Source organism: Octopus bimaculoides, chromosome 26, assembly GCF_046866305.1.
Source record: "Octopus bimaculoides isolate indiv1 chromosome 26, ASM4686630v1, whole genome shotgun sequence".
Classification (NCBI taxonomy): Eukaryota; Metazoa; Mollusca; class Cephalopoda; order Octopoda; family Octopodidae; genus Octopus; species Octopus bimaculoides.
In genome coordinates, this window is record NC_142953.1 from 2,146,459 (window position 1) to 2,158,958 (window position 12,500).

Consider the following 12,500-nt stretch of genomic DNA (forward strand, 5'->3'; position numbering starts at 1 on the left):
GGATGTGAAAGGAAGGAAAAAACCATGTCAAGGGTACAGAGTGAGAAACAAACTTGAGAAACCAGCTGTTGTCTTTGTTAATACAGGTATTCTCACCATGATAGTTTGTCTCTGTAGTCCGAGATAGGTTTGTCTGATACAAGAGACATGGGACTGATAAAACAGACAATGGATCTATAGTGTACAAAGATTACACACACACACACACACATTTATACATGCATACAGGAATGGTGACAGCATTTGTGTCTTGTCCCATAAACATTCCCATGTAATGTCTATGTTATGAACCTTTATATCATTTGTTCTGTTTTTCTTCCATTTTTCCATGCCAGCATGGGGAAGATGAGTATATATATTACTGAGACATTGTTTTACATCCAGATTGCCACGGGCAAATATTTCCTTGCTTGGAAACAGATTGGCAACAGGAAGGGCATCTTGCTGTAGAAAATCTGGCTCAAGGAATTCCTTTGAACCCATGCAAGCATAGAAAAGTTGGGAAAATGATGAAACAATGTTGCACACATAATGAGCTCATACAGTCTGTGTCTACCAAGTTCATTCACAAAGCAGTGGCTGACCGAGGGCTACAGAAGAAGACACTTGTTCAAAGTACCATAGAATGGGACTGAACCCAAAACCATACACAGCTATGTCTGCACTTTCACTAATATATTATGTCATAGGACTGAAATAGTCAAGCAAACAAGGTGCTGAACTTCATCTGAGCTCAGAGTCATTGTAAAAGTTTCATTATATATGAGCACGGGGACAGAGAATGTCCCTATCTTCAACTGTCTATCATCATTATATGTAGGTGGGAAACTTAAATTGTCATGAGTCTACTACTATAGCCAGCTGCAATATAAGACTGAAGTTGCACAGAAATGCACTGGTCAACCAGTCCTGAAATGTAGGATACCACAAGAATCATTCTAACATTGCTTACATCCATTTTCTACTGTAAAGAAAAAAATAATCCCTTCTCTTATTTTCTGTCTTTTCTGTTCAGTAATGGAATCGTTACAAGACTAGGCTCTTAACTTAGAAAATTTGTGCAGCTGTTATATCTAGTAGGCCAGTTTCATACATTGCTACGAGGTGTATAGTTTCTTCAGTACACCGAGAAAGAACAAATGTCTTGAAAGAAAGGGAAAAAAAAAGAACTGTCAAAAAATGCAACATTGTCCAAAAATTTATAGCTAGCTCGACATTATGTGGTTAGCAAAGCTGAATTGGCAGAGCACAATTTTTTTTCAGAAAAAAAGGAAAATATGACAGCTGGACAACTGTAATGTTCCAAAAATAGAACCAACTCGAAAATCAGTTGTTATCTGAAGCAGTAAATGTAAAAAGGAAATTAGCCATTCCACACACATTTATCTTGTTGCATTTTTCTTTATATAGATTAAATAAGAAATGACTAATATACTACAAAAATTTAAAAGAGTTGTTAGTCTAAAGCTGGTCTTACAGAGTCTTATCTTTGCTTCTTATATAGGTATTAGATGTGGTAAATAATAATAATAATAATAATCCTTTTTACTATAGACACAAGGCCTGGATTTTGTAGGGAGGGGGACAGTCGATCACATTGACTCCAGTACTCAACTGGTACTTGATTTACTGATCATGAAAGGATTAAGGGCAAAGTCAACCTCGGCGGAGTTTGAACTCAGAATATAGAGGCAGACGCGAAATACTGCAAAGCATTTCACCAGGTGTGCTAATGATCCAGCCAGCTCACCACCATAATAATAATAATAATAATAATGATAATAATAATGATAATAAAGCATGGCTGTGTCAGAAAAAGTTTGCTTCCCAGCCAAATGGTTCTGGGTCAGTCCTGCTGTGAACCATGGGCAAATGTAATCTACTATAAACCCTGGGTCAGCCAAAGCCTTGTTGAGTGGATTTGGTAGCCAGTAAAGTCGAATACAAAATCCCCAGTACTTGACTGGTATTTATTTCACTGACCCTGAAAGAATGAAAGGCAAAGTCAACCACGGCAGAATTTGAGCTCAAAACATGAAGACGAAGACAGGTGAAATGCTGCTAAGCATTTTGTCCAGCTTCCAACCTTAATAACAATAATAGTAATGCTGGCAATAATAATAATGATAATAATAATAATAAAGTTTTATTCAGCAGTACCCACTAAATTTCCATTTTCTCCCAAATCTCTAATGCAAATTTGGATGCTGGAATTATGCTCCAGAAATTTTCTAAGCACAACCACCTTGCTTGTTAGCAATTTATTCAGTAGTTATCTCAATGTAAACTTAAAACTAATGGATTTATGCACATAATTTTCCATTAGTAACTGCTGCAACTCATTTTGAAACTAACAAGCACTTTAAAAACTCTACTGCAATATTTAATTAAGTATTAACTGAACTACAACAATGGCTGATGTACGATTTGCGGACATGCTAATAAGTGTATGCAGTTAACGATCTTCTTAGAGGTCATCAAATGTAGTTGATATATTATAATGTAAGAATAATATGATAGTGCGTTGTTCAAATTTGATTACGACTAGCAATTGCATGACAAAAGAGGGGGGGGGGGAACAAGGCGCAAGAGTGGCTGGGTACTAAGTAGCTTGCTTCCCAACCACATGGTCCCAGGTTCAGTCCCACTGCATGGCACCTTGGGCAAGTGTCTTCTACTATAGCTTCGGGCCGACCAAAGCCTTGTGAGTGGATTTGGTAAACAGAAACTGAAAGAAGCACATTGTGTGTGTGTGTGTATATATATATATATATACACACACACACACACACACAATACCAATACCTTGTGAGTGAATTTGGTAAATGGAAACTTGTGTGGAAGGCTGCCAAAAAATAATAAAAAAAACACAATCCAACCCATGCCAGTAAGGAAAAGTAGATGGAAAACATTGCAGATGAATGATACACATCTAAAAGCCCCCTAATTCCATTTCTGAGACCAGCTCAAGACCACTCTCCTCCACTGCTCCATTGACATGAATATCTGAGAGACAATTGCCAAGGGCCACCCTAAGTGGTGGCACATCATCGTTGAGAGAACAGACTTGATGGAAAACAACAGTCGCCAAGAGGTAGAGGTCAGATGTCCTCCTCGTCCCCCACTAACTCTCTCTTGCAATAAATGCCCTCACGGTGCTTCTGTATTGTCCTCTGTCTCAACAGCCAGCGCTGGACTGGCACTGGCACGCTTTGCACCCATTCAGATGAAGAGGCTGAATCACTAGCTACATGTCTACTACTCGGATACGAGCTAATGTGGCTACCATTGATGGCGAAGAGCAACAATGAGAAGATTAATAATAAAAGTTGCTGACGAGGCAGTATTTGTTTTCAATGGACAATTCATGTTGATGTAAGTATATTTTAAATAGCATGTCATTGCTTTTGTTATGTTTACAAGACTAAAACTAAGCAATGGTTTTTTTTTTTTTTTTTTTTCAGCTGACACAATGACATCAATTACGAGGATAAAATCTGCAATAAAACTAGAAACGTGACTGTCCAGCTACACAATACATTATATTTTAGCTGTTGTTTCATGTCCTTGGAGACAGCCTTGAAGGGTTTTAGTTGAATCAATCAATCAATCCCAGTGCTTTTTAAAGTCTGGTGCTTATTGTATCAACCTCTCTTGTTGCAGGGATGTAAATTAATAAGTTAAAAATAAACCAAGACTTGCTGTCAAGCATGGGGTGGGGTGGGTGGCAAATACAAAGACAAGGATACACATACAGTTCATGTGGTCTAGTGGTCAGCGTGTTAGACTCACGATCTAGTGATCATGGGTTCGAACCCTGGACAGAGTGGTGGTTGTGCTCTTGAGCAAAACACTTTATTTCAGGTTTCTCCAGTCCACTCAGCTGTAAATGGGCCACACCCTGCAACAGACTAGCCTTCCAATCAGGGACAATGTTGGCCTGGTTTGCCTGGCTGGCAGGGTGGCATCATTCAAAAGCTAACAAAGATGCAAAGCGCACTGTGGTCAGTGATGTGTAACAACATCTGATAGTCTGATTGCTCATAATGTGTGTGTGTGTGTGTAATGGGCTTCCACAGTGTCCACCTACCAAATCCACTCACAAGGCTTTGGTCAGCCCGAGGCTATAGTAGAAGTTACTTGCCCAAGGTGCCATGCAGTGGGACTGAACCTGGAATCATGTGGTTGAGAAGCAAGCTTCTAATCACACAGCCATGCCTGTATATAGATTAAATTTTTTTTTTCTTTTGCAATGTGGAAACTTTCTGGTTGAATTAGCTCCAGTTATTTCCTTATGGTAACCAATTAAATTATCCCTAGATATGTATTCCGATTCCACAATGAGAACTTTTAAAGTTATATTTGGCATCAGAATAGTCAGTGACCTAAATAACATAGAACAGCAGTTCCCAAACTTATTACTCTTGGGGAACTCTTGAAATACATTCCAAGTCTCAGGAAACCCCTGCATAAAAATTATTATTATATATATATATATATATATATATATATATATATATATATATATATCTTTCTTAATCTTCTTTTTTTTTTTTTTGGCCTTTTACAACAGATTAAATGAATCACAAAACCATCTTTGAAAGGTTTGTCAGTGCTAAATCCACCAAACACCACAGAGGAGGTTTACGGAATTTTGTCTTCCCTGATTGTTTAGATGAGATTCCCCAACAGTTGCCTATTAACCCTTTCCTTACCAACCTGGCTGAAACCCTGAAAGGATGAAAAGCAAAAATCGACCTTGGTGGAATTTGAACTCAGAATGTAACAATAGATGAAATGTCGTTAAGCATTTTGTCTAGCGAGCTAACGATTCAGCCAGCTTGTTGCAAAAACACAAAACAAAATATCTTAGCTGGGAAAAACTACTGAAAATATTTCCCAGCAAATGAAGGACAGTAGCTGATTGCTTTTCCAACCATGGACGACCACAAACATTAACTTGATTCAATGACACACAGTCGGATGTAAACGAAAGGCAACAAACCAAACATTGTCAGGAAGACAGAAGAAAGGAAGAAAAAGAAAAGAAAACAAAACAAAAATGATATAAAAGCAAGCGAGCTTTGTCATCCAAATAGATATCACCAAAACAAATTAAACGTACTCAAATGTCTTTCAGCACAAATTATTGATTTTTCTGTATCCAGAAGAAAGAGAGAAATCAGGTCTCTGTTCTTTGCAGGAAACTTGCAGAACGCACAACAAGTGGACTGATATTAAAACTGTCCCAAGACAACTCAGCAGAAAGATGAAAAGAAATTAACATCTGGAGATTTTAGACCGAAAACCCGTGCAGAGATTAGAATAAGTGGTTATGTTATTTTTCAGTAAAATAATTTTTCAGTAAAATAATTGAATTTGGTAGACGGAAACTGAAAGAAGCCCATCGTATATATGTTTGTATATGTATGTATGTTTTATTTGTGTGTTCCCCTCCAACATCACTTGACAATCAATGTTGGTGTGTTTACGTCCCTGTCACTTAGCGGTTCAGCAAAAGAGACCTAAAGAATAAGTACTAGGCTTACAAAGAATAATTTCTGGGGTCGATTTGTTCGACTGAAGGCGGTGTTCCAGCATGGCCGCAGTCAAATGGCTGAAACCAGTAAAAGAATAGTTATTAGGCACATAACTTTCCATACTTCAGTTTCACAAGACCCCCACCTCCAAAAAAAAAGAGGTTTGCACTTTCTTAGCAGCTGAGTGATAAACAATAAGTCAAACATGTTGAATATTTAAATATTTGTGTTTTTGAAAAAAAGAAACACATCTTAACCATGATAGTCGAGAAAAGTAGATGCAACAACACAATAATAAAAATGTCAAGACGCAGAATGAAGAAGAAAAAATCTATAAAAAACAAAGAAAAAAAGACCAAGTATGAATAAAGAAAAGAATTGCAGAAAGAGAATACAAGATAGCATAGTAACAATTCTTGAGAAATAGTAAGTAATATATAACAGATCGGCAATGGAAGAAGTATTATGTAAGCAACAATGGCTTTTTGGTTTTTTTTTCAAAACCCCAATAAAAAAAACATCTAGAAAACACTCGAATTACTCTTGATAAGCTTCAGATAGGAGGGAGGGAGGGAGGGGAAGAGGAATTCTTCCAATTAGGTTATGTCAATATTATAAATCGCTCCAGTTTACATTTCCATGAATACTGCAAGAGACACAAACTTGGCTCAGTTCCATCAGCCGCCAACTTGAGAGAATTTACAGAACAGAGATACACGCAGCCACTGCAAATGGCATGGATTTTTTTTTCTGTTTTAGTAGGTGATTTTCTGATTTATCGAGAGGAGAGAGAGAGAGAAAAGGTCAACAACAAAAGCAATTTTTTTTGTTTTTTTTTATCAAACAAATTTTGGAAATATAAAAAAAGAAAAGCAAAAAACAAAAAAATAAACAAGAGCAGAGGCACTCCCCATAAAAAAAAAATAGTGGGGCGATATTATTTGCGGGGGTCAAACCCACTCTTTCCAATTATTTTTTAGAGTAAAAAGCAGGTGCAAGTGGGAATAATTAGTCTAACCTTTTCTCACTGCTTTATACTATTTTACTTGTTTCAGTCATTTGACTGTGGCCATGCTAGAGCACCGCCTTTAGTCGAGCAAACCGACCCCAGGACTTATTCTTTGGAAGTCTAGTACTTATTTTATTGTTCTCTTTTGCTGAACCGCTAAGTTACGGGGACGTAAACACACCAGCATCGGTTGTCAAGTGATGTTGGGGGGGACAAACACAGACACACAAACATACACACACACACACATATATATGACAGGCATCTTTCAGTTTCCATCTACCAAATCCACTCACAAGGCTTTGGTCGGCCCGAGGCTATAGTAGAAGACACTTGCCCAAAGTGCCATGCAGTGGGACTGAACCCAGAACCATGTGGTTGGTAAGCAAGCTACTTACCACACAGCCACTCCTACGTCTACTGCTGAAGATCACTTTATATTGTTGCAGCATTTGTCATGGATATACCAGAGCAGACCCATGATGTGAAGGAAAGCGGCTCCTGAATCTGTTGTTTCAGATACACCACACGTCTCTACCCAGCCGATTTCCATACTGCGAATACTAACGTACAGGGGTTAATTGTTTAATTGTACAGAGCGCAGTGATAATTGCATAGAGTGCAGTGTTGGTGTCTGACCGCGTACGCTTTCCACTGTCCAGTCTATTTCTGTATTAATACCAATTCTGGTGCTAAGCAAAGCAGACATGGTCAGAGTACAACTGTTGCCATTTTTTCTACACACATCATTGGCGGTGTTTATTCCGTAACAGGAATCTGGAATGATGCCACAGCTTATTGCAGAATTTACAAGAAGAATAAACAAAGAAAAAAGGAATTTACTTATGACTTTCATACTTCAGACCCTTTGGAGGACTTAGCCCTGCTAACTAAACATTTGTAAATTATACAGTGCTCCAGCTGCTTACAGTGATGGTGTTGTAGCTAGGCCAAGGATATAAATATTAGCATAGCTGTAACTCAAAATTTAGAGAGTCTTCCACACTCGATAGTGATATCCCCCCCCCACACACACACCAAAAACAAACAAAAAGAAAAGACAACAAAGAAATAACACCATCTAAAATGAAAATTTAGTGGAACGACCATACTTCTTGACTTACGGGTCTTCCTATTTACTGTCATTTTTTTTTCTTATCTCCCTCAACCTACTGTCACTCTTAACTTGATCTCACTGTTGTTTTCTCAATCAATAATACCCCCACCACCCACGTACCACACCCAATGGCCTCTCCTGACAAGTGAGAACTGATCCACTAGAGTTGCATATCAAATAAAACTTTGTATTGACAAGTGAAGAGTAGTGAAAAATAAACTGAAACTGTGTCTGGTTTCTGGTACAAACAGCGAAAATAAAATTAAAAGGAAAAAAAACAAAGGACAATCATCATCTTCAAGCTTTTACAACTGAGATACATTTCACCATGCCATACTAAGGATCTTAGTCCCTTATTAGCTTCCATAGGTTCTCAATTTAACCCTTTAGTATTCGGATTTCTCTGCCAAATATAATGCTTATTTATTCACATTGTTTTGAATTAATTATGCATTATCTTGTAATTTCAGGATTTCTATATGATTGCTTTTTTCCCCACGTGGACAGGAGGCTGGTCCGTCACAGGATTACTCATTTCCGCCAGTACAGTGGACTGGAACAACGTGAAATGAAGTGTTTTGCTCAAGACAAAGCGTTGCCTGGTCTAGGAATTGAAACCACAATCTTATGATCATGAGTCCAACAGCCTAACCACTAGGCCACGCACCTCCACAGGAGTTAAATACTGAAAGTCTTTAATTTACTGTTGCTCTACCATTTTCATTCCTGCCTAGTTTTTAATTTAACTAGTTTTAATTTAAAGAACAAAATTTCTAGTCTCCAATTTAACAGCCACCACCTTTTTTTTTTTCTTTCAATTTCAGCTAATTTTTGATGCATTAATTAATATCCCTAATTACTAATCAGAGAACATTTTCATGATCAAAAGCTGACAATTATACTATCTGCAGTATATAAAGGAGTACACTCACGCACAACACTTTCTGTTCCCCACCACCGTCAATACACTATGGTTACTTTACAAAGATGAGAGACACGAGAGGATTAAATAAATTAATAATGTATGCTAGATTAATTGGGTTACTATGGTAACAGATAGAGTTAACAAGAATTTCAGGTTTCCTACGAACTGTAGCCAAGTCTTAAAGCCTATTGTAGGATCCTTAATATCCTTCCTTCCTAAATTCATCCGCGGAAGTTTCCAAGAAAAATGAGATAAAGGACAAATTTAAATGATATTCAAAATAGTGTTCTCTGCATTATCACAAGCCACACATACCACCATCATAGGTTATACACATTTACACATATACAGAGGGTATACACAGCTATATACACACACACACACACACACACTCAGCACTAACACAGGCCATACACACACACAAGAGGGTATACACAACTAGACACACACGCATACAGGTGTGCACAGCTACACACACACACTCTGCACCACCACAGATTACATACACACACATACAGTTATACACACCTACACAAACATGCACATATACACACTGCACCATCACTGGCTATATAACATACACACACAACCTCCACACTGTCAAAGAATATACACGCACATACCCTCTACACCATCACAGTCTATATATACACGTAAGCTCTGTACTGTCACAGGCTCATAGTATCACAGGCCACACACACAAGTGGCCCCTAACACAGCAAAACAAAATTATTAGAATTAATGTTTTTGACTAACCCGCCTGAAACCACCCTGATTCTAAGCTACAAACTTAGGGTCAGGGTAGAGGCTGGCGTGCTAAAGAACAGACCTAACATTTCCTCTCTATGCCATAAAAAGCAACTAAAAGAGGCTGTAGTAGGATTTGCACTCCTACCTCATAAAACCTTTGCCAGCACTGACTACCCAAACAGACCCATGGGTTGAAGATCTGTTGCCTGAGTGGTACAAAGGCATCGTCTGCTAGGATCATGGAATCACCAATAAATGGTGGGTGCAGCAATGCACTATTACAGCGGATGCACCCACCACTACTATTACTACTGTCAAGATTTCAGTATCATTATCATGAGAGTGTATTTTTAGAATTACATTATAGGGTAAGGGTGAGGGCACAGATCTTGTTAGTGTGAACATAAAACAGAATATTTGGGTAAAAACTGAGCCATTTCAAAAACAGCCAATAGCAAAATACGTACCGGATAGGGTTCTCGGTAAATGGTATATCCCGATGATGGAGGAATTCCATACCTAGTGTTAGGTTCTTGAGGATAAGGATAAGAAGACCGAGGCATAGAAGGACTAGCTGTCCGAGAGCGTTTATAAGAACCTCCAGCAGTATGTGGTGAGCCAGCAGGGCCCCTGAAAATAATAAAAGGAAAAATGATTTTAATAATGAAGCTTATCAGATAAAAGCACACATATCAGCAATTTATTTGCATATTTTTTGAAAAAATATCATAAAATGAGATTAACAAAACCTAATCAACTCTAAGACCACATGGAAAAGACTTATCACTTATTAAACCTTGGTACAAATCAATAATTGGAAAAAAAAAAAAAAATTGAAATTTGAGTATAATATACATATATAATAAATATTTTTATGCAGATATAGACATGCATGCACAATCATTTTGTGCTGGATACGGCTAGTTTAAGTGCTAAAGGGTTAAACATCTGCCAGTCTTTGAGCCAAGCCAACCAATCCCAAACACATCCTCCTCAGATACAACATAGCAGCTGTAGATAAAGTTACAATAGTTTGAATTCCTGACTGAAAGTTATGTAAAATCAGAATAAATACTAAAATTGTTGAAAAGTTTAACTAGAAAGCGTTAACCATATTAAGATATCACAAGTTCTGTTATAATATCTTTAGTACGTCCACCCACTTTATATACATCGAACATCACATCCCTACCTACAACAGTAATTGTGCCAATCCCCAAAACTCAACATCCTAAATTCATAAGATTTATCTCAACATAACAACAGCACTTCACTATCACTGCTGTGATAGCGTTAACTGTCCTAAATCAGACCCTAATTTGAGGTTATCAGCAACACTAAAGGGGTGGTCACTCTCTAAACATTATAGTCTAGAATTTATGGTTGCCTAGCTCCTTAAACATCGTTGTCTAGGGTGGGTGCTTGGCTAGTTCTCTAAAATGTTTAGACATATATGTACATACATGCACACAAAACAACTAAATCTTTGATTTTATACACACACACACACACACACACATATATATATATATATACATATATATATGTATGTAGGTACGTATGTAAGTATACATGGAGGTGCATGGCTTAGTAGTTAGGATGTTGAACCCATGATCATGAGATTGTGGTTTCAATTCCTGGGACTGGGTGACGTCTTGTGTTCATGTGCAAAACACTTCATCTCATGTTTCCACAATCCACTCAACTGGCCAGAATGAGTAATCCTGCAATGAGCCAGCAACCTGTCCGAGAGGGGAATATATGCACCATGGGAGCCAGGAAACTGGCGCTACAAGTCTATATGACTCAAAAAGGATCTTTATTCTTTATGTAAAGTATATACATACATACACAAAACATGTGCACATGGTTATAACCATGAACTTTTATTACATATATATAAATATGAATGCATGTGTATATATACACACACACATACATTTATATATATATATATATATATATATATATATATATATATATATATATACACACACACACATATATATATATATATATACATACACATGAAAGCAGCCTTCGAAGCCATTTGGGAGATCATGAGTCACTGAAAAGGTTGCAAACGGCAATGAAAGAACTTTGACGAACAAACACACCGACTGACTGTTTAACCAACATGTTAAACAAATAATTGATTCGTTAGTTGAATGGACACTTAACCAATTGACTAATAATAAAGACGGGTGTCATATTATTGGTGTAATGGCTCTTCCAAGACACAACAATATATATTCTTTTATTTGTTTCTGTCATTTGACTGCAGCCATGCTGGAGCACCGCCATGCTGGAGAACAGATCGACTCCAGGACTTATTTTTTGTAAACCTAGTACCTATTCTATCGGTGTTAAATGATGCACAAATGAAAGGGGTTAAATAACGCACAAACGAAAGGGGTTAAATGACACACGAATGAAAGGGGTTAAATGAGGCACAAACAGTAAAATTACCTGCAAAACTAAAAACGAAGTGCTAAGGCTAAATAGCTGTATACAATGCAAAAAAGTTGAAAAACCCTGTTACTGACCTACAGTTGACCTCCTTAATGATATTAAATCCTCTTCATAATTAACATCTTTTAACGAATGGCTCATTTAACAGCAAAATGTCAAAAAGTTTGCTAATCAAGAGGATATTCTAAAAATACACCCAGAATATTGTAATATTGTATCAGTGTGAAAGGTTTTAAAATAAATCTTGCATAAATACAAGCTGCCAACCTTTGCTAATTTGAGAAGTAATAAAATTATTATTCTTTACCTGATAACCATGCTCATTACACCAAACAACCTCTCTGTTTACAGCTTGTCTGTTATACTTCAACTATACATGTTGTACACCCTGTCTACATAGCAACCTGATAAACAAAAACCCAAAGTTGTCATACTCTCCTCTCCCCTACTTCTAGGTCACACCAAAGAACAAACAAGATTTATTTGGTTACTTGCAAAAATTTCAAGTCAATGACCTCTGCCAGCCAAGAAGACTAGAGTCTACTATTATAACAGCAGCTAATAAAACGGTAGCAGTGGGAGCTGATGTAGTCAACAGAGTGAACCAAAAACAAAGTTATAATTACCCCTGTTGTGAAGAGGTGGAAAACGTTATTAGTATAAATAATTCTGACCAAATAAGCAAAG

At 37.3% G+C, this 12,500-nt stretch overlaps 1 protein-coding gene across 50 annotated transcripts in view; it reads right to left on the bottom strand.

Annotated features, from left to right (window-relative positions):
• LOC106875842 (uncharacterized) overlaps positions 1 to 12,500 on the bottom strand; it is a 116,204-nt gene that overhangs the window by 69,086 nt on the left and 34,618 nt on the right. For all 50 annotated transcript variants that reach the window (XM_089342718.1, XM_089342717.1, XM_089342711.1 and 47 more), the window contains exon 2: positions 9,809 to 9,971. In XM_089342718.1, coding sequence (XP_089198844.1) covers positions 9,809 to 9,971 — 163 coding nt within the window. The remainder of the gene's footprint in view (positions 1 to 9,808; positions 9,972 to 12,500) is intronic.